Source organism: Vicugna pacos, chromosome X (assembly GCF_048564905.1).
Source record: "Vicugna pacos chromosome X, VicPac4, whole genome shotgun sequence".
In the NCBI taxonomy this organism is placed as follows: domain Eukaryota; kingdom Metazoa; phylum Chordata; class Mammalia; order Artiodactyla; family Camelidae; genus Vicugna; species Vicugna pacos.
In genome coordinates this window covers 43,356,642-43,384,022 of record NC_133023.1, presented here as the reverse complement: position 1 = coordinate 43,384,022, position 27,381 = coordinate 43,356,642, and the positions used below count along the sequence as shown (strand labels likewise).

Here is a 27,381-nt window from a genome sequence, read left to right as displayed (position 1 = left end):
CCTGTGGAGGGGAGGGTGGGCTTGGGCTAGGAAGGACAGTTGTAAGACAGGCCTCTCAGTCAAGCTCATACCCTGCCTCCATGTGTGTCCACCACCCACCTCAGAGAGCCTGTGATTGTCGCCTCGGATAGGCCAGTCCCTGGCCCCAGCCCAGGTCCCACAGAGCCAGCCATGTTGCCACAGCCACCCCCGCAGCCACCAGTGCCCCAGCTCCCTGAGGGCGAGGCCTCCCGCTGCCTGTTCCTGTTGGCTCCTGGGCCCCGGGACGGCGAGAAGGTGCCCAATCGGGACAGCGGCATTGACAGCATCAGCTCACCATCCAACAGCGAGGAGACCTGCTTCGTCAGTGATGACGGGCCTCCCAGCCACGGCCTCTGCCCCGGGCCCCCTGCCCTGGCCAGTGTCCCTGTTGCTTTGGCTGACCCCCACCGGCCCGGCTCCCAGGAGGTTGATAGTGACCTGGAGGAGGAGGACGACGAGGAGGAGGATGAGAAGGACAGAGAAATCCCAGTTCCCCCGATGGAGAGACAGGAGTCTGTGGAGGTACTGATCCATGTTCACTGAGAGGCAGGACCGTATGGAGAAACCAGGAGCCTGGCTTTCACACTTGATCCTTCCCCCAGCTCAGTATTTCTCGAAATAGGGCATTGTTTCCACTTGGAATCTTTGGCTTCCCTGGTCTCTTGGTAACTAAATATCAGTAGCAAACCTGTACCCTGCCCCCCATCACTGTAACTACAAAAAAAATGACCATGCATAGTTCCAAATGCCCACTGGGAAAGTTGTTGTACCCTCATCAGTGAACCACTAGCTAGACCTCAGTTTTTCCATCTTGGAGATGGGCATCCTGGTTGGGGATCTTTAAAGTCCTGTTCCAGGCAGAAAATCCCCAGATTCAGTAGCTAGGTGGCATTGGGCAAATCTCTACTGCCCCACCACAAGCCTTCTTTGTAAAATGGAAAGTCTCTCACATCCAGAGAGACTTCCAGACAGCTGGCCTCTGGAGAGGCACAAGAGCTTAGAGCCCCCCCAGGAACCTGAGGCTGTAGGGATGAAGGCTCTCAGCAGTAGGAACCCCTTTCTATGCCCCAGCAGCCTAACACTGCTTCCCAAGGCATCCTTGCACTTTAATTAAGTCACAGCCAGAATACCTGCTTCATCAGAATCCAACTCAAAATTGGGGGCTGAGGTCAGGGACACAAATATGTGTCCAGCAAATAGGCAACTGGGCCAACAGGCAGTGAGTTTTCTACATTTTTATTCTTTTGTGTTTTCCTTATACCCCAGGCACTCAGCAAGCCTTTGCTGACAGTGAACTGAGTGGCTGAATAAATAACCAACATTTACAGTCTACTTAATCTGTAGTCTGCTATGTTTTCTTTATATTGAATCATCTAGTTGTCACAATTACAAATGGACTTGGGTCCTATTATTATCTGTATATGTAGATGAAGAGACTTAAATACAGAGCGGTTACAGAACTTATGCAAGCTAACAAATGGCAGAGCTAGGATGTGAACCCAGGAAGTCTGACTTCCTAGCCCACACACTTAACCACTACACTATGCTAAATGAATAGAGAGAGCAGATGGCTGGGTGAATGAGTGCATGGCATCAGAATTGAGGGGTGGCCTTTACAATACACTGGAAAGTTAGGGATGAAGCTGTGGGGCTTATGCATCTAGGGATGGGAGGTAGGGTTATCTCGAAGTGGCTTCAGGCTTAGGGTAGTATTTGAGCTGTTCTAAGAATTCTGGGGGCTTGGGTACAGGATTATGGACCAATGATTGCCTCTTCTCTTTCCAGTTAACTGTGCAGCAGAAGGTATTCCACATTGCCAATGAGCTCCTACAAACAGAGAAGGCCTACGTTTCCAGGCTCCATCTCCTGGATCAGGTGAATGGCCCCTCAGGGATGCTGGGGCACCAGGACCTGGTAGGTGGGTGCCAAGGAGGAAGTGATACGGCTTAAGCCCAACTCTATCACTGGGGCCAGAATCTAGAGGTGGTAAAGCTCCTCTCTCACCTTGACCCTCATCCTGTCCCTGAAGCCAACTCTGATGAATGACCCCAAACTTGATCTTTGTACCAACCCTCATTCCTAACCCTGAGCAGGTATACCAGCCCTGACTGCAACTCTGACCCAGATCCTCAATTAACCCTTGGCTGTGAACCAGACCCTGACCCTCATTCTAACCCTGGCCCTATTCCTGACCCCCAAATCCACTAGAATCCCTAAGGGTAGGAATTTTTCTCTGCTGTGTTCACTGCCTGGCACACAGTAGGCATTCAAAAAGATTTGTTAAATGAATGGATCTAATTCTCTCTGACCCTGAGTTGAATTCTGACCTTGACCCTAATCTTGACTTCTCCTTGTTCCAATGCCTACCTCCAGATCCTAACCTTGACAACTTGAAATCCAACCCCACCTATAAGCCTAACTCCATTCCCTCTCTCCTCAGTCTCAAAACCAATGCTGATCCCAAAGCTCCACAGAGTTGCCCACAAACACTGTCCTCACCTGCAACTGCCCCTTCACCAGCCAAGCCCAGACCCCTCTGGGCTGAGCACCACTGCCCTGCCCCACAGGTGTTCTGTGCCCGGCTGCTGGAAGAAGCTCGGAACCGCAGTTCCTTCCCGGCCGATGTTGTCCACGGCATCTTCTCTAATATCTGCTCCATCTATTGCTTCCACCAGCAGTTCCTGCTGCCTGAGCTAGAGAAGCGCATGGAGGAATGGTGAGGGACCCCTGACCTAAGCCGTCTACCCTCCTGTCCACTTGCCTGCCAAGCCCAGGCCAGATGTGTGCTCCAGAGTTCATTCTTGCCTGCCTCTCCCCTCACTGCCTTTCACAGAAAGAATCAGGTCCAAGCTCTGCCTTCTAGGCCCTCCCAATCTAATATGAAATGCTGATCAGGACTCAGAAAATTACAACAGAAATAGCGAAGCCCTAAAGAGTACGAGGTTAGGAGCCAAATCAGCTGGGTTCAAATTCCAGCTCCACCAATTGCTAGTTTTATGATGTTGAGCAAGTTTCTTAAATTACTGTGCTTCAGTTTCTTCAGCTGTGAAATGAGGGTAATAGTAAGGTTTATTTTAAGTATTAGATACATGTAGAGAGCTTAGAACAGTATCCAGTATAAAATAATTGCTCAATGAATGTGAGCTATTGTTATTTTATCAGTGCTATGATAGACCTGAGAATGGGAGGCTATGGAAATCCAGATAAAGGCACCAAACCTAACATGGGGCTTAAAGAAGGATTCAGGGAGGAGGTGATGTCTGAGCTGAGTCCTGAGGTTGAAGGGCAAGGTTTATCCACAGTCTCCCAGCCTCCAGGCTCTCCTCTTTCAATTCATCCTTTAGAGTCTACACCACCTGAACAATAATCAGACCATGTCACTTCCTGCTTAAGTCATCTCCACACGCTCCCCACACCCACAGGATAAAGTGTCCGCCTTACCAGACTGACCACAGACAGCTGGCATGAAGTCACTTCCTACATCTCCCCAACTACTGTGACCACTGAGGGCTGAACCAGGGCTGGTTCTTGTGGCTCCTCCAGCAGACTGACCAATGAGGGCTGAGACCAGGTTTGGTCTCATGTGTCCTCCAGGAGACCTCGACTCCTGAGGAGTCTAACTAGGCCTGGTTACTTTGCCTCCCCTACCTGACAGTGACCCTCTCAGGGCTCAACTAAGTGTGACTCATTTGTGTTCCCCAGAATCACCCAACACAAAGCTAGGCACAGCATCAATAATCAGTATAGAAAGTGGCCCTTGCAGTGAGGTCAGAGTGGGTGTTCTAGGATATGTCATTCCTTGTACTCAAGCAGCACAGAGTTGGGGTGAGTGGCAGCCCAGGCCATGGTCTCAAGTCAAGCTGAGCCTTTTGGTCTAATCAGTCTATAACATAGGCAGCAGTTCCAAAAGAGCAGGCTGGCTGAGAAGTAGATTTCCAGGACTGAGATGAAAATGGCCTATAGGGTGGGGCACTCTGGGGGACAGGGGTCAGCAGGACCATGTTAGCCTCTGCTTCCACTCCAGGGACCGCTACCCACGCATTGGAGACATCCTGCAGAAGCTGGCACCCTTCCTCAAGATGTATGGCGAGTATGTGAAGAACTTTGACCGGGCCGTGGAACTGGTCAACACCTGGACAGAGCGCTCCACCCAGTTTAAAGTGATCATCCATGAGGTGCAGGTAAGCAGTGAAGCTAGATGGGGCCGACTGGGGAGGAGAGATCTGCAAGGACCCAGTGGGGGGTGGTCTTTGACCAGACCTGAGCTCCCCTGCTTCTGTCTGTTCCAGAAGGAGGAAGCCTGTGGCAACCTGACGTTGCAGCACCACATGCTGGAACCCGTGCAGCGCATCCCCCGTTACGAGCTGCTTCTCAAGGACTATCTGTTAAAGCTGCCCCATGGCTCCCCAGATAGCAAGGATGCCCAAAGTGAGTACACACAACTGGGCCCTGCCCCAACCCCCTACCCCAAGACTTAACTCACAGTATCAGCCTTCCATTGCCACGTAATTGTGATCTTAATAGATCTGTAAACTGAAAGGCCCACATTGAGGGTCTAGAATAAGACCCCAGGATGATCCTCCAGGTTAAGATCTGCCTTAGTACCCAGACAGAACGTTCAGGAGTCCCCCAGTCTAAAGTTTCCTGCTGGAACCCCAGAGTTTGAGGGGCATATCCAGAATGGTCCCCTGAAGGGAGCCATCTGTTTTTTAGACTGAGAGACCTAGACTTGTCCTCAAATGAAATTGTTCCAAGTCCAAAATGAAACTGAGTCTAAACCCCTAGGGACTGAGCCCTGTTTACTGAATCTCCACAGCTGAGCTCCCCAGAAAGAGACTTGTCTCATCAAGCCCCTGACTTTCCAATCTCTACATTTAGAGCTCTCCTCCATGTCCACCAACCACTGCCTGGAACGATCCTTCCCGAAGAACCTCCAAGTCTGATCAGAATCCCACTGAATTACCTTTCCAGAACTGAGCTCCCCAGACCAGACCTCATATTTTCTGCCTCCCAGATTTGGATCTCTAGGCTGAGATACCACCTCCCTAGATGAGTCCTCACACACTGAACCACTAGAAAAGTGTTTCATTCTGATTCCTTCAGTATGAGACGCACCCCTCGGGGTCACACCCCAAGAGTGCTCCCCAGAGTCTCCCCAACTTTCTCTCCTCAGACTGTAATTTTCATTCATTCCTTTATTAACATAACAGCTATTTACTGAGCACTTCAGTGTTCTGTGCGTTGTCCTAGGCACAGGGTATAATGGAGATGAACAAGACAGACAAGGTCCATGATCTCAGGGGTGTATTCTAGTTGGGGAGACTGACAATAAACAAAAGTCGTAAATAAACAGGAGAACGTTAGATAGGTGTTATGCATCATTCAGAGAATAAGAGGGTGATGTGACTGACCAGGGGGCCAACTTTAGACTGAGTGACCTCTCTGAATAGAAGATATTTGAGCCAAACTCAAATAAGAAGAAGGGAGCCACGTGCTGAGTAGGGAGAAGCACATTCCAGGCAGAGGCAATAGCAGGGGCAGGGTTCCTAAGCGGAGGAGAGCAGCTTGCAAATCTCTGGACCAACAGGAGGACCAGTGTGATCATGACCAGTGAAAGTAGAATGGTGGAAGAAATAGGGTTGGAGAGAGGAACAAAACTTTGAAGGCCAAGATAAGGAGATGGATTTTATTCTGAGTGCAGTGAGTAGCCACTGGAAGGTTTTGATTAGGATCACTTGGGGAGCAAGAAAGGGAGCCAGGAGACCAGTTAGAAGCATTTAACAGTAGTCTAAGTGAGAAAAGTTGGCTTGGATGAGGATGGTAGCCATGGAAGTAGTGAGTTGTGGTTGGATTCAGAATATATTGTATTTGAAAGTAGCACTGAAAGAACTGGGGTGAATGGGGGTGGGGCTTGGGAGAAAGAGTCAAGAATGACTAACAAGATTTTTGGCTGGTGGTGATGGTTCCTGAGATGAGGTTAGGAGTTTGATTTGGGGCATGTTCAAAGAGAGCTGCCGGTTAGGCAGTTAGATGGGTCTAGAATCCCAGGGAGAGAGATTTGGATGTCAGTAGCACATAGACAGGATGCAAAGCCGTGAGGCTAGCCACAATCACCAACGGATTAAGTGTAAATGGAGAATAAAAGGGGCCAAGGACAAAACTGAGGAACGTAGAATCAGCAAAGGAATCTTAGAAGGAGCAGCCCTAAAGGTAGGAGGAAGACCAGGAAAGTGTGGGGTCATAGAAGCCACAAGAGTCGGGAGCAGACAGTTGTGTTCACTGCTGTGTCCACTACACAAACAGCCCCTTCCACCCCACCAGACGGGGCACTTTGCTACCAAGACCGGACTTCTAGAAAGCTAGGACCCTGGAAAGTCTGATAGCTGAACTCTATAGACATCTGCAGACCAAGTGCCTCATTCCTCTCCCCAAGAGAGTCCCTACTGTGGTACCAGGATGAGCTACACAACGTAAACCTGTAGAAAAATCCTTCCAGAGTGATTTCCCTGGGATCAGCGCCATGGACTAACATCTCCAACTTGAGCCCTCAGGCTGAACCGAGTCAGAGGTCCCAGTTATAGATCCTCCACACTGGTTTCCCCAAACCAAGATCCCCAGATTGGGCCTCCAAAATGCTCTCCCCACCCTGGGCTCTGAGAGTGGGTTCCCAGTCAGAACCCTCAGTCTGAGGTCCCAGAGGGAGATTCCCCCCAAAAGAGCTTCCCAGTCTGATCTTGGCCATTCTCCAGATGGGGATTGCCAAACTGAGGACCCTAGATTAACTGCCCCCCAGTTTATTATTGTCCCTCACACTGAGACTTCTAACCTGAGCCCCAAAGACTGACTCTCAAGATCCATCCCGCAGACTGACAGCACTGAGCCCTCAGACTGAATTCCTAGAGTTCCTTAGTGTGAACCCCAGAAGGAACCCTGAGATTCAGCTGCCTAGTCTGAGCTCCAGAGATGTCAGATTGTGTCCTCCCTAGCCCAAATCACACAGAATGAAGGACCCTATTTTCCACCCTGACCCCCCACTGAGTCCTTAGACTAATGCCCTAGATTGTCCTCTAAATTAAGCTACCCACTCCAGGTCTGATCTTCCCAGTCTCAACTTCCAAACTGATTTCTCCCAGACCGAGGCTCCCATTTCCTACCTCCCACACTTGGATTCACAGATTGAGATTCCCAGGCTGAGCTCAGCAGAATGAAGTCTCCAGACTGAGCCCCCTACTGCGACCTGAGAAGGACACCTCACTGCTACATTGAGTGTCCACGTTTTATGTCCTCTGACTGTGGTCCCCAGAAGAAGCCTCCCATCTCATTTCTCCACTCAGAGCCCATGAATTCTAGAATCACATGTCCACCTTGAGCTTCCAGGACTGAGTTCTGCAGTTTTACTTCCACACTGGATTCCTACCATGACATTCCCAAACTGAAATTCCCCAACTGAGTTCCCTGAACTGGACCCTCAAAGTGAGCCGCCAGTGTAATCTCCATAGACTAGGCCTCAGATAGTCCCTTTTACCAACTGTGTATCTCTGGCAAGCTGCTCAGCCTCTTGGCCTCAGTTTTCTCAGGTGTAGAGTGTGAATGATGATACCTACCTCATAAAATGGTTTTAAGGATAAATGAGATAATCCAGGTAAAGCTACTAGCACAGTGCCTGGCACGTGGTAAAAGCTCAATAAATGTTCACTGTTTTTATTACTGAATGGCTGATCCCCTCCATACGGAATGCCCCCAAAGTCACCCCCCAGATGGAATTCACCTAAGTCCCTATTTTATACCAATCTCAGTCCTACCTGCATCCCTAAAGTGAACCTCAGAGCTTGAGCTTGGCTGATGGAGCTCCCCACACTGAGCACAAAGATGAACCCCCAGAAAGAACTTCTCAGTCCAGTTTTCTGAGCTGCTCAGAATGAGAATCTCTGAATGAGAGCCCGCCCGAGATGTGCTCACTAATCTCCCCAGCCCACGATCTATTTTTTTTCTTTTGCCCCTCAGACTAAAATCCCCAGGGAGAACCCCAGAAAGTGCCTCAGGTCTGAGCCCCACTGAATCATATCTCTGGTTCCTCAGACTGACTCCCTTACTTTACTGAACTCTGGATCCTAGCCTGGGCTCCCCTAACCAGGCCACCTGAAACTCCTGGCCTGAGCTGCCTACCCTGAGCCCAAGATTGAACTCCAAACCAAAATCCCAGACTGCCAAGCCCAGACAGCCAAGCCCAGACTAGGCCCCACCAGAGCTTCCAGGCTAAGTTCCTACATAAAGCTCCCCAAACTGTACTCCCTCACCTAAACCCCTAAATGAAATCCTAGACTGACATCCCCACACTGAATCTCTAGAAAGAGCCTGCACACACTGGACCCCTGGAAATGCCAGTCTGTACCCCACTCAAAACATCTCCAGACAGAGTTTCTGATAGCAAAGCTTCTAGTCTGAGGCCAGTGGCCTCCACAGGCCTGAGCTTGTCTGCCCACAGCTTGCCAGAGTTTTCATCCTGTCCCCTTCCCTGGGCAACTCCTACCTCCACGGCCCAGCAGGCTCCTTGCCCTGGGGTCAGGAAGATGCAGAATATGTAGGAGAAAGGGTGGCTAGGAGGACAGTCCCAGCTGATGTTAACTCTGCTGCCTCCCAGGCATAGGGCCTAGGGCCACCACCACTTCTCTCTGGGTCTGTTTCCTCATTGGACAAACAGGGCACAATCACACCTATCTTGCAGGGTTGTTGTGAGAATTGGAGGAGTTAATCTATGCAAAGCCTCTGTTCTGGAGCCCTGGAGAGGGTGGTGGGACCTTGGCCCCATTCTAGGGAGCTCCTAGTCTACTGAGGGATGCAGATGTATAAATACACAATGAACACACCATGTGACTAGAGAGACAGAGGGGAGCAAAGGGGAATGTGGGAACCCAGACAGGATCCTAAGCAAGCCTGGGAACTCAGGACTGGCTTTTTGGAGGAGGTGAGCTGAATCCAGAAGACTGAGTTGGCCAGATGCAGCAAGACAAGACATGTTTAGGGAGCTGCAAGTGAAGAAAGCTGGAGAGGTCAATGGAAGCCAGATCATCAAGGGCTTTGAATGCCAGGCTAAAGGGCCAGGTTTTTACCCCGCACGCATAGGGGAACCATTGACAGATGTGGACAGAGGAATGACAGCAAGCTGTATGTGAGAAAGCTCCCGCTGGCAGCTAGGGTGGAAGAGGGCTTGGAGATTGGAGACTGGCACCTGATAGGCCTGAGCTAGGCTTGGGGCCACAGATCTTGAGCACCAAGACTTGGTCATGGAGAGAGAGGCTCCCAGGAAAATAACACTTGGCTTGCCAACCAAATGGACCTTCTTCAGAAGCACCTGTGCTCCCCCATTACAGGCGTATTTTCTGAGTGGGAAAAGCCAGCAAAATACAGACAAGAGTTGGGTGCAGAGCAGCTGGGCCTCAAGCATGGGCAAAATTTGTTAGTGCGTGGAGAAGTATAAGGATTTATTTCAGGATTTTTTTTCCTGCTGATACCTGGTCACAGTAGGAAATATGGAAATACAGGAAAGCTTAAAGAGGTAGGAACGAAAATCATCTATGATACGAGCCCCCAGAAAATAAGCACAGAGAACACTTTGACATATTTTCTTCCTGGTGTTTTTTTATACATGTATATTTGCAAAATTGAGGTCATTCGGTACATACAAGATTATATTGCTTCCTTCTCTTAAAAATATCCTGAGCATTTCATAGATTATGAAAAACGACATAAGCATCATTTGTAAAGGTAGTTTAGGTTGCTTAGTATTCCATTATATGAATGCACATTAATTTATTTAACTGAACCCCTACAGTTAGACATTTCTGTTTCTGGTTTGACACTGTTCTAACCACTACTGCAATGAAAGTGTATTTGTACATAGAATGTGTATTTTTTTAGTGTAAACTCCTATAATCAGAATTATTGAGACAAAGAATAGGATCATCTCTTTGTTTCTTTATATGACTTTTTTTCTAATTACAAAAGTAATACATGTTCTTTGTCAAAAATGTGGAAAATACAAAAAAATCTAAAGACAATAAAAAACCACCCATAGTCCCACCATCCAGAGACAACTTGTTAAACATGGGTGTGTTTCTTTCTAGTTACATATGTGACCATTGTTGTTTTTCAAATGGTAATAATAATCTTGTTAAGCTTGTGTTTTATTGGCTACCAGTTATTCCATATATTTTGATTCTGCTGCTGTGACATTAATTGAGTCAGTTTCTAGTTTAAAGTGATATTGCTCTAAGAACATCTTTGAGGCTGGCACTTTCTGGGATGGGGAGGGTGTGGTCAGGCCAGGAGGAGATATTCAAGGAGCAAAGAAGCTCCCAAGAGCCCTTTCTCTGCTAGTCCCCCATCTGACCTCTCACTCTGCCCACAGAGTCTCTGGAGCTGATAGCCACAGCAGCAGAGCACTCTAACGCTGCCATCCGCAAAATGGTGAGTGGCCCTTCTAGCCCCTGCCCTTTCTTGGCCAGCCACCTATCTCTGGCTCTGTCCTAGGGGTGGGGCTTATGACTTGTGGACATCTGAGGGGAGGCCAGCACCCCAAACCCTGCTTTTGACTTACTGTCTCCTGCCAGGAGCGAATGCACAAGTTGCTGAAGGTATATGAGCTGCTGGGGGGTGAGGAAGACATTGTCAGCCCCACCAAAGAGCTCATAAAAGAAGGCCACATCCTTAAGCTGTCAGCAAAGAACGGGACCACTCAAGACCGATACCTCATACTAGTAAGTGCCATGGGTAGGGTTGCAGGTGGGCCCCCCCCCCGTCCCGACACTGACCTGGTACTTGCTCAAGGCTCTACTTCCTGCTAGCCAGTCTTTCCTCTAGTAACTCATTGTATTTTCACTACCTATGCTAGGAATGTTTTCTTCTACTTTATAGATATGTAACTAAGACTTAGAGAGATGTGACTTGGCTCTTTCCTTGCAAAATTTGTGCCTGATCCGAACTGTGTTTTCTCCAGCTATTGTCTTGAGTCCCCAGCAGTAAAGCCTCAGGAGTCCTCCAGGGGAAGGGAGCTGGACCACACCCCTCCTGGATCCTCCACACATACATTGTAAACCTTTTCCTTCCTAGTTCAACGACCGCCTCCTTTACTGTGTGCCCAGGCTGCGGCTCCTTGGCCAGAAGTTTAGCGTGCGGGCACGCATCGATGTAGATGGCATGGAGGTGAGCACCAGGAGGTGGAATATGGGGACCTGGAGTGGGGCCTTGGCTCTGGGAGGAACAAAGACATTCGTCCCCAAGCGTGTGCATGTGTGCAGAGGGACAGGGCGCTGTGGAGCTCGGTAGGCCTCACAGAGCCCTTTCTCCCTCCACTCAGCTGAAGGAAAGCTCCAACCTCAATCTGCCTCGGACCTTCCTGGTGTCAGGAAAGCAGCGCTCCCTGGAGCTCCAGGCCAGGTACTTGCCCTTGCCTGAACCTTCCCTCCAGCCCCCTCCTCCCTTCAGATATGCTGAGGCATCCTAGGCCCAGCACCAGGAGACAGGCTACCTCCCTAGAAGAGAGGCTGTTCTAGAGAACAGGTGGGCACCTTGCCCCAAAGATGCTTGCTCTTCTGATGGGTTTTGTTAGAGGAGGGGGAAGAATAAGATAGTAATCCAAACATGAATAACAACAACACAAATAGTTTATTGTAGACTCAGAGATTTAAGAGAAATAATGGCCAAATGCAATGCGTGGTGTGAAAGGAGCCTGGTTTGAGAAAAACAGCTATAAAAGACATTTGTAAGACAATAGGGAAAATCCTAAGTGTGAACTGGGCATTAGCTATTGGGGCATTATTGCTAACTTTCTCAGGTGTGATAATGATATAGGCAGATATAAGAGAATGGCCCTTTTTTTTTTGGTGATATATGCTGAGGATTTAGTATCATGATATCAATAATTTATTTTTACATGGTTTATCAAGCAAAAAATATATACATATATACATATACACAAACATATATACCTACATATATAAATATATTAATATATTCATATATATGAAGTAAATATAGCAAAACATTTTAAGGTTTGCATCTATATGGTGGGTGTATGTTTAATGTACTTGTTCTATCCTGTCTACTTTCTGTATGCTTGAAATTTTTCATAATAAAAAATTTTTAAATAATAACAAATCTTAAAATAATGCCCAACCACTTAACAAAGGGACTTTCATATCCATCCTCTACTTGGATGATTATTATAATAGCTCACATGTAATGAAGACTTGCTCTTATGCCAGGCAGTTTTAAGTTAATTTTAACTTAAAACAATTTAAGTTTAAATTGACTAATTGAATTCTTAAAACAACCTTTGAAGTAGCCACTGTTACCATCAACCCCATTTTACAGATGAGGAAACTGAGGCACAGAAGTGTTTCATACTCTGCCCAAAATCCCACAGCTGGAAAGGAGCAGAGGTGGAATGGGAGCTCATGCTGCCTTCTGAGGGCCCAGGTGGTAGGGTATCAAGGTCATGGTCAGGGCCAGAGAATGGATGCACATGGGTAGATGATCTGCTTCTGACAGGCTACAAGGAAGTGAGAAATGAGAGTCAGAACCCTCATTGCTGGGACTGTGGAGGCAGGAGACAAAAATGAATGTGGGCTAGAGGGTGTCCTGGAAGAATAGAGAGGGAGTTGGGTTTGATGCTCCAGGAGACTGAGAGAGCATCCCAGAGGCCTATGGCCAGGAAAGTGAGAACAAAGCCAACAACGGGCACATCCAGGGAAGGTTAGGTGTGGGGCCCAGTCAGGCCTCAGTAGAACCTAAATGACAAGCCCTGTGACTGAGACAGGTCATCTGCTGGTAGGAAGAGAAGGTGGGGGCTGCAGAAGGATGCTGGATCCAGAAGGCTGCACCAAGCAGTGCAGGGTCTCCTCCTAGTGGCAGAGGGAAGGCATGGACAGTTTGCTCTGCCTATGCTTCTGCTGCCCTTTAAAAAGTTTTTTTTTTAATGAAAAATTCCAAATATTCAGAAAAGTACAAATACAACAAACACTCGTATGCCCACCACTTAAACAACTGATTCTCACCTTTGGTGACACATAGGAATCAGCTGAGGAGCTTTTAAAAATACTGATTTCTGGGACCTACCCCTGGAGACGGATTTAATTTATCTGGGGTGTAGCCTGAAAATGGTGGAGGTTTAAAAACTCCCCAGATGATTTTAATGTGTGTACCAGGGTTTAGAACCACTGACTTAGGAGTCAGTATATATTTTGCTATGTGTATGTATATGTGTATGTGTATGTGGGTGTATGTATATATATATATATATATATATATCTGAACTATTTTAAAGTAAGATACAGACATAACACTTCACCCCCATATATTTCAGCATGCATTGCCAAAAACACTACTGTGGCTCTTAAAAATCAAAAGCAATATTGTTCAGTGCAAAGTTAGAAGTTAGAAAATACAGATAAATTAAAAAAAGAATTTTTTAAAATGAATACAATCAGAATAAAGTAAAATCCCCTAGAGTTGTACCACCCAGAGATAATCAGTGCTGATGTGTTGGCAGAACCCCTTTCAGGCTTCTCCTCTGTTTGCATATGTAAACACACATGTAAACACACAATGTTTTCTTTCCATATTTTATTATGAATATTTTCCAAAATACAGAAAGGTTTAAAGGATTTTACGGTGAACACCCATAATCACCATATAGATTCAACAAGTGTTAACATTGTGCTGTTTTTTTTTTAACATTGTGCTGTATTGACTTTATCACAAATCCATTCTTTCACCCATTCACCAGTCCATCCGATTTTTTTAATGCATTTCAAAGTAAGTTACAGACAACACTACTCCTCACCCCTGAAGACTTTGGCATGCATCTTATTAACTGGAGTCCAGTATTTGTTTCAGGTCTCCTCCTTTTTCTCAAGGCAAAATTTTCATAGAGTAAAATGCACAGGTCTTAAGTATACTATGGATGAATTTTTACAAATGTAAAAACTCATGTCACACAAATTTTTAAACAAAAAGGGAATGCTGTGTGTATTTTTTATATGTTGTTTTAAGTTAACATATTAGATACAGCTTTCTCGATTAGAAAATCTTTACATCATGTAAGTTGTCTGGCAGTAGTGATACACTATTTTTTTTAACCTGATCCCTTGTTGTTGGACACATAGATTGCTTCTAATTTTTCACTACAACAAACAGCATTGCAATAGACATACTTGTAGCTTAATATTGACTCATACCCTTAATTTTTCATGAAGTGGTTCTAAGGATATGGTCAAACTTTCATATTAGAAAAATACTTTTGATGTCTGTACTGTAGATGTGGAAGGAGATGAGCAGAGGCCAGGCAAGAGTCAGCCAAGAGGCTGGATCCTATTCCTAGCAAGCAGCTGATGGGGCTGCACTGGGGTGGAGGCCTTGGAGACTGTAGGGCAGACAGGAGAGTTGGGGAAGGCAGGCAGAGGGAAGGGCTGACACACTGAGTGTCTAGTATACCAAGGATTGTGCTGGGCACTTTACACATCACCTCAGTTACTGCTCAGAACAACCCACTGATAATTATCATATCCATTTTATTATTATATTATTATTATTATTATTATTATTATTATTATTATTATTATTATTATTACTATTATTATTATTATTTTGTATCCATTTTACAAGTGAAGAAAAAAATAAACTGCCCTCCCTTCTCAAACTTGACATTCCAGCACCAGGGAACTATTTATGGTTTCTTGTATGTTTCATACTCTTACTCATACACCTCGCGCTTACCCCTCTACCTGAGGGCTATTACCTCCTTGAGAAAACCTTTCTTAGTAGCCTCAATCCAAACTCCAGCCTGGGACAACTCTCTTCTGGATTCCTCAGCCCTATTTTCCTTCTGTCACAGCACTGATCCCCTGAATTGTCCCTGCTTGTCTCCCCCTAGACCATGAGCTCCTTGATGGTAGGGTCCTGACACCCAACTTCTTAGCGCACGGTTTGAAAAATATTAATAACTATTGAAAAAATAAACTCAGACATGTGAAATGACTTGCCTAAGGTCACACAAGTAATAAGTGAAGAAGCAGAGAGTCAAACCCAGGTCTTTCTGACTCCAAAACACTTGCTCTTTACCACTCCAGTTGCTTTTGGTTGGCCTGCCTAACCCAACATCTTTCTTTCCCTCCCTGACCCCCAACTTCCCCACCCAAGGACTGAGGAGGAGAAGAAAGACTGGGTCCAGGTAACATCCAAGAAGGCTCTGTGGTAGGGGGCTGGAAGAGCACTAACAGGTCTCCTAGGGGGTGGTGGATTCTCCCCTAAAATTCACATCTGACCAGAATGGGCCTGAACGCCTGCCTTCCAATGAATGTTACCATGCCCATTTTACAGATAAGCAAACTGAGGTCCAGGAAGTAAGCAGAAACTCACCAATTCATCCTTTAGAAAGCTGGCTCCTCTGAGGGTGTAACCCCATTGAGTTAAGCCCTGTAAAACCTTAATCCCAAATAGAAGCCAGGAAGCCCTTCTGTGGTTTTTTTCAGCCACTGATCCCCCTTCCCCATTTCATAAAGAGAACTGAGACCTGGATTTGGAAAGAGACTTGCTCAAGGTTATAGGCCTAACAAGGGGAAGAGGTAGACCTAGAACCCAACTTTTCTGACTCCAGGCTAGGTTATAGGATGGTGTGATGAGGGTGGAAATGGGTGGATTTTGAGGTGTTCTGACCTCTTATTTCTTACACCTCTGCCCAGGCCATCAACTCTACCCTCCTGAAGCATGAACAGACGCTGGAGACCTTTAAACTGTTGAACTCGACAAACAGGGAAGATGAAGACACCCCCCCCAACTCTCCGGTAAGAGTCCCTACCACCTCCTCCTGCACTGGGACCCCTTCTAGGCCTCCAAGTCCTCACCTTACCTCGAGATGCTCCTCTCCACTTCCCAGAAAGTAAAGACCAGAAAGGCAGTGCATGACCTCAGAAGCAAAGTTGGTAGGGCCACAGGGAAATAAATCACTGGGGAAACAAAGGCCCAGGAAGTACTGACTTGTCTTCAGTAGCAGTGAGGTAGAGCAGAGCCAGGACTCAAAGGCAGGTCTTCTGAATATTATCTGCTGCCTCCCAGTGATGATCCAAGCCTTGGGGCAGGGGCAAGGGCTGAATGAACTGGACTGGGGAGTAGCTGTCTCTGACCTGGGACCTGGCTCTCTCCAGAACGTGGATCTTGGGAAGCGGGCACCTACGCCCATCCGAGAAAAGGAAGTCACCATGTGCATGCGCTGCCAGGAGCCCTTCAATTCCATCACCAAACGCAGGCACCACTGCAAGGCCTGCGGGCATGTGAGTGTTGGGAGGCAGGGGCCGAGCTAGGGAGTGGACAGGCTGGCAGCCTGAAGGCCCACTTGTGAGTGGGCACCCTCTAAGTGGGGGGAGGCTGTGAGTCTGCTGTGGGAGTTGGTATACCGAAGCAGGAAAGGCTCACTGGAATCAGGCTGTTCTTGCCCACTTGCCACCCCAGGTGGTTTGTGGGAAGTGCTCCGAGTTCCGGGCCCGCCTTGTCTATGACAACAACCGCTCCAACCGTGTGTGCACTGACTGCTACGTGGCCTTGCATGGGGTGCCCGGAAGCAGCCCAGCCTGCAGCCAGCATACACCCCAGCGCCGGAGGTCCATCCTGGAGGTAAGAACCAGATCCCCAACTCACCCGTCCACATCGTCCAGATGGGCCCCACCCAGTGTGACTGAAGCCTGGGCATCTCTGAAACCTTAGGAGTCCATGTGCATCCATTGAATAAGTGACCCAGGCTTGGAGTGAGTAAAATGAGTCCAAGGATGAATAAAAGAGTAATTTTTATTTAAGTGCTTTAGACATTTCATCTTCACCATAATTTATCAGAGTCCAGAGTGCTACCCTTCACAGTAATTTATCAATGCTATTAACTATCCCTATTTTACAAACAAGAAAACTGAGGCCCAGGGAGGTTATCTGCCCAAGTTACATAGCCAGTTAACTGGCAGAGCTGGGATTTTTTTTTAACAAGTTGCCCTTTTTTATTACAAAGTAGGATATGTGCACTGAAGGAAATTAGACAATATAAACAAAAATAATAAAAATACCATATTCCTTCAACCTAGAGGTTACCACTATTAACACTTGTGCTTCCTGTCTTTCTAGGTGTGTGCACATATGTACATTTTTGGGATTTTTAACTAAATTAAGGTTTTTAATACTTAAAGAATGTTTACTGTGTCAGACTTCTAAGCACTTTGCATATATTAATTCATTTAATCCTTACAATAGCCCCCAAATGCTCTTCCAAGTCAGTGTATTTCCATCTAGGGCTGGGATCGCTACCCACCCACCCATCCCTTTAACTACAATGCTAGTTTGCCTCTCACTGAGTGTAGGGAATGGATGTGATGAAAGAAGGAAAAAGATCAAGTGTAAATGCGTAAATGACTTGTGGAATAAATGGACTGGTGGAAGAAAGAATGCCTGACTGGCATTTAGGTGTCTCTGCTGAGAGCTATACACCATCCCACCAACCCTTAGAGGCAGCAGCCGTGGCCTGAGTCCAGCAGACAAGCCTGGCTTTGAATCTCGACTCTGACTCACTAGGTGACAATGGGCAAATCACTCCTGCGACCTGAGCTTCAGCGTCCTCTGAATATTGAACATGGGAATAGACAATCCCTAAGCTAGGGGGGTGTTGAAGCCAAGAGGAGCCAGGCTAGGCCTCCTATCAACATTGATGCCCTCCCCATGTCTCTGGCCACAGAAACAGGCCTCAGTGGCTGCGGAGAACAGCGTCATCTGCAGCTTCCTGCACTACATGGAGAAGGGCGGGAAAGGCTGGCACAAGGCGTGGTTTGTGGTCCCTGAGAACGAACCCTTGGTGCTGTACATCTATGGAGCCCCTCAGGTGTGCATCCTATTCCTTCGGGTCCTTTCAGCCACCTGGCAAAACCAGGCTGTTCTCTTTCCCCTGGTCCTTGAGATCTCCTTGGCCTTGGAGGATAAGGTGAACCTAAGGTGAAATCAGAACCCCTACCCTTGGGGGACAAAGACCAGCTAGAGACAAGGAATGATTGCAGGTCAACATTTGTAGAGAAAAGTGGGGTGAGTTGGGGGGGGTGGCTAGCTTCCTAGAGGAAGCTGGAATGGAGACAGGGCACTGCTTGGTCCAATTTGGTGTGGGGAAGAATATGCAGATGGGGGCAACAGCCCAAAGGCCTGAAAGCATTATATGCTAGAGACTAGCCCAGCTGGTTTTGGGTGTGGAAGGCAACAGGTATTTGAACCAGCCTGCATTCTAGTGCAGTTTCCTGTAGCTCAGTGAAGCCACGGAAGGTTCTCAAGCAGGGGAAGGAAAAGAGGGGTTTAGCAGATGCAAAACCAGTGAGAAGCCCAGCCCCAAGGTGACCCCTGGCTCTGTACCTGTTCCCCAGGATGTGAAAGCCCAGCGCAGCCTGCCCCTCATTGGCTTTGAGGTGGGGCCTCCTGAGGCTGGAGAGCGGCCTGACAGACGGCATGTCTTCAAGATCACCCAGAGTCACCTGAGCTGGTACTTCAGTCCTGAGACAGAGGAGCTGCAGCGGCGCTGGATGGCTGTGCTTGGCCGGGCAGGCCGTGGGGACACGTTCTGCCCAGGGCCCACACTGTCTGAGGACAGGGAGATGGAGGAGGCACCGGTGGCAGCTTCAGGAGCCACTGCTGAACCCTCTGAAGCCCCCCAGACCCGAGATAAGACCTAGAGGGTTTGTGGGGAACTGGGGCCCCCTGCCCCACACTCTAGCTGCCCATGTCCAGTTGGGGGCCCCAGCCCCCTCCCTCCCAGCTCAGTCAATACTTGAACTCCCATCATGGGCACTTTCAATCCTGAATGCTGGGTCTTGGGTTTTTTAATTCATCTTTTCACAAAACCTGGGCTTTTAAAAAATTATTCCTACAGTGATGTTAATTTTTTTTAAATCCTTTCCCTAGGGAGGGTGGGAGCTGTTGCTAGACCTGCCTGAATTAGGCCGTTTTTCCCCATCTCCTCAATACCCTACAGATCCTGCCTCCATCCAATTCCCCCCAAAGCACCGGAGGCAGCATATCTGGATTCAAGTGCCAGCTCTGCCACTGACCCCATGGCCCTGGCCCACCCCTGCCCCCTCAACCAGTGTTTTCACACGTATGATGCTATGTGGGGTGGTGACCAGACCCCTCCTGCCTCTCCCACGGCTTACAGCTTCTACCTGGCCCCAAGGCTACCCAGTATTGTATCGTCCAGACCCATGGCAGGGCCACCGGGCAGGACAGGGGAACAGGGGGGAGGACAATGAATACTCTGTTTTGTTTTTTAAAGAAAAATACAGTTTATTTCAGGCTTATGGAAACTTTCAGAGCGCTGCTGTGCTCCGTTCATCCTTCTGTCTGTTTGTCCAAAGTACCAGGCTGCTGGGGTGGGCCCAGAAACCGTACCCTTGCTGAGCTCTGAAGCTCAGCTCCCAGAAGGCTGACTCCAAGGCTATTCACAGGTCAAGCCACGAATTAAACAATAAGGTATTATTTATTGAGGTCTTAAACTGCATCCCAGAACTTGGATGGGATGAGGAGTTTGGAAAGAGGTTAGAAGAGACAGAAAACAAAGCCCAGGTCCCCTAAGCTCACCACCTAGCCAAGGTCTTAGACTTCAAGAAGGAACCCAGGGCTGGAGGCTAGACTGCAGGAAGAGAGCATTCCTGGGAGGTTCCAATTTCTGGGCAAGGGTACAGAGCTGCTCTGGGAGTGGGGGACAGGAGGTAGGGAAAAGAGAGAGATGAACCACAACTACCTTCATTCACATCTTCATCTGATCTCTCCATTTGCATGTTCATCTCACCATTCCTGACCCAGCAGGAATATTGTTTCTCCTGCTGGTCCTCTCCCCTTCACAAATCCACCTGCCTACTATCAATCAGCATTTAGCTTCTCCTTCAGTCACTCCCACACCCACTCATCCCTCCCTCTTCACAATGACTGCACCCAAGAGGCACTTTACTGGGAAACCCAGCCTTATCACTTGGATAGTAACTTCAGGCCCTGGTGAACCAGGTTCCACCACCCCAAGGGCTCTTCTTCCCCTGGAGGGAACTACACAGGGGAACAGGGAGAGGGTAGAGATGGGGTAACCAGTCCAGAGGTCCACGACCCTCCAAAAAAGTCCCCAGTCAACTAGCAAGCAAGGGCCCAAACCGTTTCCAGCCCCACTCATTTCTTTCTCCGGACAATGGTCCAGCCATCCTCCACTATATCCTCTTCCTTAATAGTCTGGGAGCCTGGTTCAGAGGGTTCAGGCTCGGGGCAGATACCATCTGTAGCTGCCCCATCATTCGTAGCTGTGACCTGGAGAAGAAATAGAGCAAAATACAACACCTCCCAGCTGTGGCCAGTGGAGACCCAGGCTCTCCTCCCAGCTTTCCCAGGATTGGCTATGTGACCTTAAAAGTTTCTTGCCCTCTGTGGATAATATAACCCCCCATCACTTCCCTTGAAATTAGCTGATCTCCCAGGAAACTGAAAACATCTACATCTCCCCACCCAAGAGGCACCTCCTTTACCTCCATCTCCTCCACGCTGTTTGCATCATCCTCACCCTCATCAGTCTCTTTGGCTGCTGCAAGTGCAGTGGCTCTGACTCTGCATTTTCTTTGGGTGATGAGAGAGGCCATCTCCTTCAGAGCATCCTTATCACCCCTCTGGAAGTGGTGGAACATGGTCTGCAGCTGCTGGCTCACCTATCAAGAAAACAGTCAACCAGCCTGGATTTTCTAGAGAAACTACAATACAACCCAGCCCATGTTTGCAGGAAGAGTGGGGGAGGAGTCTGGAATTTTCCAGAAGAGAATGGGGCTCTTTCCTTCCCAAGGAGTTCACTAATGAAGCAACCACATATGAAGGGCTCAGTAAGGGCCTGAAGCATTGAAGGAGGGCCTCCTAGCAGGGAAGACATTAGACTAGGTTTAAAAGACAGAAGATGTAAAAAGGGAAGGCAATCCCAGCAGAGGAATTGATGTTAACCAGAGCAGGGTGGAAATGTACCTGGCTTGACATGCCCTTGAGATGGGGGTGAGGAACAGACCTAGCTGAGAGTGATGTATGGAGAGAAAAGAGAAGAGGTGGTGTTTGGAAAGGTCGGGGAGACTAGACTTTTTCCTTTAGGCAACAAGAAGTCATAGAAGTTCTTGCACAGGACTCAAGGAAAGAGTGGTTATAGCCAAGAGTGTTGGTCTAAAACAGACAGTTGGGGAGAAGAAAGACTGCAGGCAGGGAGATGGCAGCTGTATCCACGATATGCTCACCTGGGGCAGACTCCCATCCTCCACAACCGTATCAAACTCGTTTGTCATGAGCTCCCCGAGGAAGTCCTCCACCTCATCTAGCTCCAAGTCAGCTGAGTAGGAAAGGAAGGGGCCCTCTGGTCAAAGACCAGCCAACTTCATCACTTCTGACTGTTATTCTTCCATACCTACTTGGTAGATCCACATCTGGTTGGTGGGTAAAGGTTCACACGGTGAGACTTTTATTTGCTGAAATGCTCTACACTCCAGGTTTTAACATGATTTAAAAAAAAAACACTAAATAAAATTCCTAATTTCCAATACTTGCATCCTACCAAGCCCTCTATTCCTGCAGCATCCCATCCACACTTGCCATCTATCATCTGGCCAATTTTTAACCAGCCTCCTCTCTGTGTGACCTTGAGCACATTACTTATTCATTGCCAAGCCTCAGTTTTCTCATCTGCTAAGTAAGGCTAATAGTAACCTCCTTGAAGGTCTACTACAATGAGTCATCCAAACAATGCCTAGCACAGGGAAGACCCATAATGTTAATTTCCATCAATCAAGGGCTGAAGTTTTGTGAATGTAAAGACTCTTCACAACCATGGCTCCAACAATACAGAAGGCCATAGACCAATGGGATAGGTTAGAAGAAATGGATGTAAGCATCTGCAACAATGAAATCATCACAGCCTTGACATCAACATCCTATGGTATGACTTTGGTGGAGCCCTCCTCTGTAGGCTTCAGTTACCTTATGGGCCCATGCTCTATTTTTTTCTGAATTAGGAAGTCTTCCACAAATCTCCTTGCTCTCTCTTGCCTGTGGCAGAGCTCATTCAACCCCTTGGCTTTCCCTATCACTCTAATATCCCCCAGATCTGTCTCCAACCCAGGCTACTCTCCACCTGTACCACAGGTACCTCAGACCCTCCATATCCAAAGTCAGACCCACTACCTTACCCTTCAAACTTACTTCTCTTTCTCCAATCTTCTATTCCATGAAAGGTACCTAATCCACCCAGAAACCTGCCTCCTCTTCCTTCCCCCTCTGCAGCCAAACAATTTCCAAGGCCCTAATCCACCCATTCTTTTCCATGACTATTGCCATTGCCCTAGTTCTGGCCTCATCATTTTCTAGACAGAAACAGTCTTCCCCTCTCCAGTCTATGCTCCATAACGACTACTTCCTGAACTTTCTAGCCAGCAAACCTCATACTATCAGAACCTGCTCATGAATTTTTTATCACCTACTGCAGTATTTCATATTTTGCTTTTGAAAAATGACTGTCTTGCTGGGTTTTAAGGGAAGCTACTCAGAAAAAAACTAATGAAACAAAGGTAAACAGGTTTCTTTCCGGTGGCTCTTATCCTTGTCCAAGGCTTTATTATGTTAATGGTTACTGTGACTTAAGTAGGAGCTGAAGAAAAGAGCTTTTCTTATATAATTTGAAGAAGCTTTTTCTTCACTGAACAGCTAACAAAACTAGTCTTCTATAGCATGCACTGTGGCAAACGCTGGCCTAGAGGACAAAATCAAAGGCACATAAGGCCTTCTATGTCTCACCCTTTTCCAGGGGCCTCCCCCAACCCCCAGCTTCATTCTCCACCACGCCTCCCTCCCACACACACACAAGCACATACACCCTTACTCCAACACTGAGCTCCCTCCCACTTTCCAAATATAACATCTAATCTCCTCATAGCACAGAACTTATTTCTGAGTGTTTCTCTGCCTCCCCCACCCAGTTAACCCCTTTTCATCCCTTAAGACTCAGCCCAATCACCACCTCCCCCTAACAATCTCCAAATGAAGCCTCCTCCCCAGTCTCATATTAACCAAGAACCCTGAGCTCCTCTTTATTAGAACACCTCTCACCCTGTGTATAAACGCCAATTTACTAATCTGGATCCCTCACTAGATGGTAAACTTCCTTGAGAGGAAGGACTCTACCTTATGTCATCTCCAAGGCTAAAAAACTAATTAAAGAATTCTGTAAAATTCATACTCAGCTGAAGACCCCCTGCAGGGCCCGTATTTTTATACGACCCTCAAGGCACATCAAAGGCATAGATCTCTGCTGTCCAAATAGTCAAATGTGGTTACTGAGCACTTAAAGTGTGGTTACGCCAAATTGAAATGTACTAAAACTGCAAAATACCCACCAGCTTTTGAACACAATACCAAAAAAAAGGATGTAAAACATCTCACTAATAATGTTTTATACTGATTACATGCTGAAATATTTTGAATATACTGAGTTGAATAACATTAACTTCATTTGCTTTATCAAAGTGCCTGCTGAAAAATTTTAATTTACATGATATGACTGGCATTATATTTCTATTGGACAGCGCTGGAGGAGGAGATACTTTTACATCCATTTTACAAATGAGGACACCGAGTCTCAGGGGGTAAAATGACTTGTCCAACGTGAGTCAACGGCATTCGAACTCAGGATTCTGATATCAAAGTCTGTGTTCATTCCACCTCGCCCTCAGGTACCAACCGAAATTGCTCAAAAGTGAGTGAGGACTCGCCAGGACCGGCTTCCTCCCCCCGCCCACCCCCTAAACCTCCCCCGCCCCACAACACACAGACAAGTTCTAGCGCCTCACATTCACTCACCATTGCGGAAGAAGTACTCCTCCACTGCACCCCCCAGCCACTCAGCCTTCTCCTGGCTGTGCACACCCCCGAAGCCGTTCTCCACAGCGATCTGCGAACACAGGCCCAAGCCCACCACGTCAGCCCGGGAGCCGACCTGTGGTGGCGCAGGAATGCCCTGCTTACGCCGGCCAACTAACTAAGCCTTAGGTGGCTCGCCCGGCCAACTCCCGTTCTATCTCAGTCCCTAACCTCTCTTTCAGCCCTGGCCCCACTCACCTGCAAGGCGGGCCAAGCCTCCAAGGCCGCGCGGACTCCAGCTCCGAAAAGCGCTCGGGAATCTTCAGCAGCACCCGCCATCATCCGGCCGCCGACCACGTGATGCACAGGCAGACCAATCCCTGCGCAGCACCGCCCAGGCAGAAAGAGCCGGCAGCCGAGCCTGAGAACGCAGATTCGCCTTTCCGCTGATCTGGCAGCAAGACTAAAGCAATAGAAAAGTCTGTAGAGCAATCGATGACACCATCGCTGTTACTCACACGTAATAATCAAATCTAAGGAAGCCAGAAGTGGAGGACATGTGGGATCATGAGTTCCGGACCCGTGAGTACTGCACAGAAAAGATGTGGCGAACTTATTAAAGATACAGATTCCAGGCCCTGGGACAGAATAAGCAACCTCAGGGAGCGTAGTCTATAAATCTGCCTTTAAAAATGCATCTTAAAATCTACAGAACATTCCACCCAGCAACAGTACAATACACATTTTTCTAAAGTGCACAAGGAACATTCTCCAGGACAAACCATATATTAAATCATAAAGCAGACCTCGGTAGATTTAAAAGGATTGAAATCATACAAAGTATGTTCTCTGACCACAATGGAGTGAAATTAGAAATCAGTAACAGAAAGAAATTTGTGAAATTCACAAGTACGTGGAAATTAACACACATATAAATAACAAATGGGTCAAAGGAAAAAATCACAAGGGAAATCAGAGAACGTCTTGAAATGACTTGAAAACTGAATCACAGCATACAAAAAGTATGAGATGTGGTGGAGGGTATAGCTCAATTGATAGAGTGCCTGGTTAGCATGCACAAGGTCCTGGGTTCAATCCCCAGGACCTCCAGCAATAAGTAAGTAAACCTAATCAACCCCCCAAACAACAACAACAAACAAACAAAGATAAAATTATGAGGTGCAGCTAAAGCAATGCTGAAAGGGAATTTTATAGCTGTAAATGTTCATGTTAAAAAAAGAAGAAAGATTTCAGATGAATAACCTGAGCTTCCACCTTAGGAAATGAGAAAGAAGAACAAACTAATCCTAAAGCAAACAGGAGGAAGGAAATAATAGGGAGAAAAAATGTAACAGAAAATAGAAAAATAATAGAGAATATCGGTGAAACCAAAAGTCAGGCTTTTTTTTAAAACATCAACAAAATTGAGAAACTTTTAGTAGATTGACTAAAAAAGAGAGAAGACGCAAATTACTGAAATCAGGAATGAAAGCGGTGACATTGCTACCAACTAGTCAAAAAAGCCCATGTATTGTATGATATCATTTATATGAAATGTACAGAATAGGCAACTCTGTGGAGATGGAAAACAGATTAATGGTTGCCCAGGGCTAGGGGAGGGTGAAAACAGGGCATGACTCCTAATGAATATGGGCTTTCTTTTAGGGGTGATGAAAATGTTCTAAAATTAGATGTGATGATGGTTGCTGTTAGGGGCTGAGTTGTGTCCCCACCCCCAAATTCATATGTTGAAATGCTAATTCCCAATACCTCAGAATGTGACTGTATTTTGAGGCAGAGCCTTTAAAGAGGTAATTAAGGTAAAATGAGGCCATATTGGTGCACCTTAATCCAGTGCGATTGGTGTCCTTATAAGAGGAGTTTAGGGCACAGAGACACAAAATGTATGCATACACAGAGAGATGGCCATAACACAGAGAGAAGATGGACGTCTGCAAGCCAAAGAGGAAGGCCTCAGAAGAAACCAAACTTGCTGACACCTTGATCTCAAACTTCTAGAATTTTGAGAAAATAAATTTTTGTTGATAAAGCCAGCAGTCTGTGGTATTTTGTTATGGCAGCCCCAGCAAACTAACATAGTTGCATAACTCTGTAAATATACTAAAAACTATTTAATTATACACTTTAAATGGGTGAAGTTTATAGATATAAATAATATCTCAATAAAACTGTTTTTAGAAAAGTATTGTAGGTGCTTCCCTCTTACAGCAAAGGTTGCAAATTTTGGACTAGACCATGTTAACAAACAGTACTGATACACTTACCCTGTGCCTGGCCCTCTGCTGAGTGTTGCTGGGTCATGGGGTTTGGTCAGATGCTCAAGGAGCTTACCGTCTTGCCTGCAAGATTGTCCAAGGACCATAGGGTATGATCAGTGCTCAGAGTAAATCCAGATTTTGAAGGGTCTGAAGCAGATAGAATTTTGTAATCCCTCTTTAAGCAAAATAGTACAAATTCAGTTGTAAAAGTGAGTATTGCTTTAGATTTATAAAAGAAATTTTAAAATTTACAAATTCCAATTTTTAAAAAAGCTTACAGATGCCACAAACATCCTTAAAACTAGAAAAATAAAATATTTTTATATTGTCTGACTCACCTCTCTAACTTTTCCTTTTTTTTTTTGGCTGAAAACTCTTTAAAATGCTCTTGTAAATAAATATAACAATTATTTTATAATAACATTTTCCAGAGAGAATAAAAAGAACTCAGTTGAATTTAATTCCATTCAGCTGATCAATTTTTTTTTATTATTGGTAGTGTAGAAAAGTTTCAACTTCACAGCTTATTATTAGTAAATATAAATTTTAAGATTGTTGTCAAATTTTGGAAAAATTCTACTAGTTTCTTTTACATGTGAGCTATAAAATTTCATGTATTTTAACTGTTCTTGTGCAGTGACAAATCTTAAATACTTCTCAAATTGACAAGGCTCAATAACCAGGCACTTGGAAGTGGCTTGTTTAAGTGGGAGGTGTAGAGGCTTAAGCTTTATTAGTTCTATGACAAATCCAAATCCATCTCTGTGCAATGCTAGAGAAAGGAGCACAGGGGCCCATGGGAGTCCAGCAGAGGGGATGCCTAATCCCAGCCTTGGGATTATGACCAGTATCTCAGAGATGATGCCTCAGACAAAGTTTGAGTGGAATATTGTCAGGTGATGGGGAGTTTGTGTACATGAGGGATAGGGGTGTGTTTCTAAAAGAAAGAAAGAGCTTTTCATGCTGAGGAAACAACGTATACAAAGACACAGAAGCAGGCAACCACATGTGTGTGGTAATGATCAAGAGTATTCCCAGACTGATAATCTCAGGAGACATAAACTCCTACAGAGCTCCTGAGACTCTTTCCTGCAGACTCAGATTTAAATTGAGTTCAAAGAAGCCCAAAGCAAGAAACTGAGATTAAGCACTTCTG

At 46.6% G+C, this 27,381-nt stretch overlaps 2 protein-coding genes across 5 annotated transcripts in view; one reads left to right on the top strand and one right to left on the bottom strand.

The window, feature by feature from the left end:
* Positions 1 to 19,385, top strand: part of FGD1 (FYVE, RhoGEF and PH domain containing 1) — a 36,890-nt gene extending 17,505 nt beyond the window's left edge. For 2 of the 3 annotated variants that reach the window (XM_006218262.3, XM_072955685.1), the window contains exons 4-18: positions 105 to 543; positions 1,807 to 1,896; positions 2,589 to 2,737; positions 4,046 to 4,202; positions 4,311 to 4,449; positions 10,430 to 10,488; positions 10,632 to 10,778; positions 11,131 to 11,223; positions 11,378 to 11,457; positions 15,220 to 15,250; positions 15,762 to 15,863; positions 16,224 to 16,349; positions 16,528 to 16,689; positions 17,789 to 17,932; positions 18,459 to 19,385. In XM_006218262.3, the coding sequence (XP_006218324.2) occupies positions 105 to 543; positions 1,807 to 1,896; positions 2,589 to 2,737; positions 4,046 to 4,202; positions 4,311 to 4,449; positions 10,430 to 10,488; positions 10,632 to 10,778; positions 11,131 to 11,223; positions 11,378 to 11,457; positions 15,220 to 15,250; positions 15,762 to 15,863; positions 16,224 to 16,349; positions 16,528 to 16,689; positions 17,789 to 17,932; positions 18,459 to 18,764 (2,224 nt within the window). In that variant the 3' untranslated portion in view covers positions 18,765 to 19,385. The remainder of the gene's footprint in view (positions 1 to 104; positions 544 to 1,806; positions 1,897 to 2,588; positions 2,738 to 4,045; positions 4,203 to 4,310; positions 4,450 to 10,429; positions 10,489 to 10,631; positions 10,779 to 11,130; positions 11,224 to 11,377; positions 11,458 to 15,219; positions 15,251 to 15,761; positions 15,864 to 16,223; positions 16,350 to 16,527; positions 16,690 to 17,788; positions 17,933 to 18,458) is intronic. The other variant, XM_072955684.1, reaches the window with a different exon arrangement.
* Positions 19,386 to 19,545: 160 nt separating this feature from the next.
* On the bottom strand, positions 19,546 to 24,307 carry TSR2 (TSR2 ribosome maturation factor). 2 transcript variants are annotated; one of them, XM_006218263.4, is made up of 5 exons: positions 24,205 to 24,307; positions 23,947 to 24,037; positions 21,336 to 21,427; positions 20,595 to 20,771; positions 19,546 to 20,379 (listed from the first exon to the last, which is right to left on the bottom strand). In XM_006218263.4, the coding sequence occupies exons 1-5, from the start codon at positions 24,286 to 24,288 to the stop codon at positions 20,245 to 20,247; spliced, it is 579 nt and encodes a 192-aa protein (XP_006218325.2). In that variant the 5' UTR covers positions 24,289 to 24,307; the 3' UTR covers positions 19,546 to 20,244. The 2 variants fall into 2 exon arrangements, with proteins under 2 accessions (XP_006218325.2, XP_072811787.1); XM_072955686.1 differs by lacking the exon at positions 23,947 to 24,037 and having other exon boundaries at positions 24,205 to 24,306.
* Between the last annotated feature and the right edge of the window lie 3,074 nt (positions 24,308 to 27,381).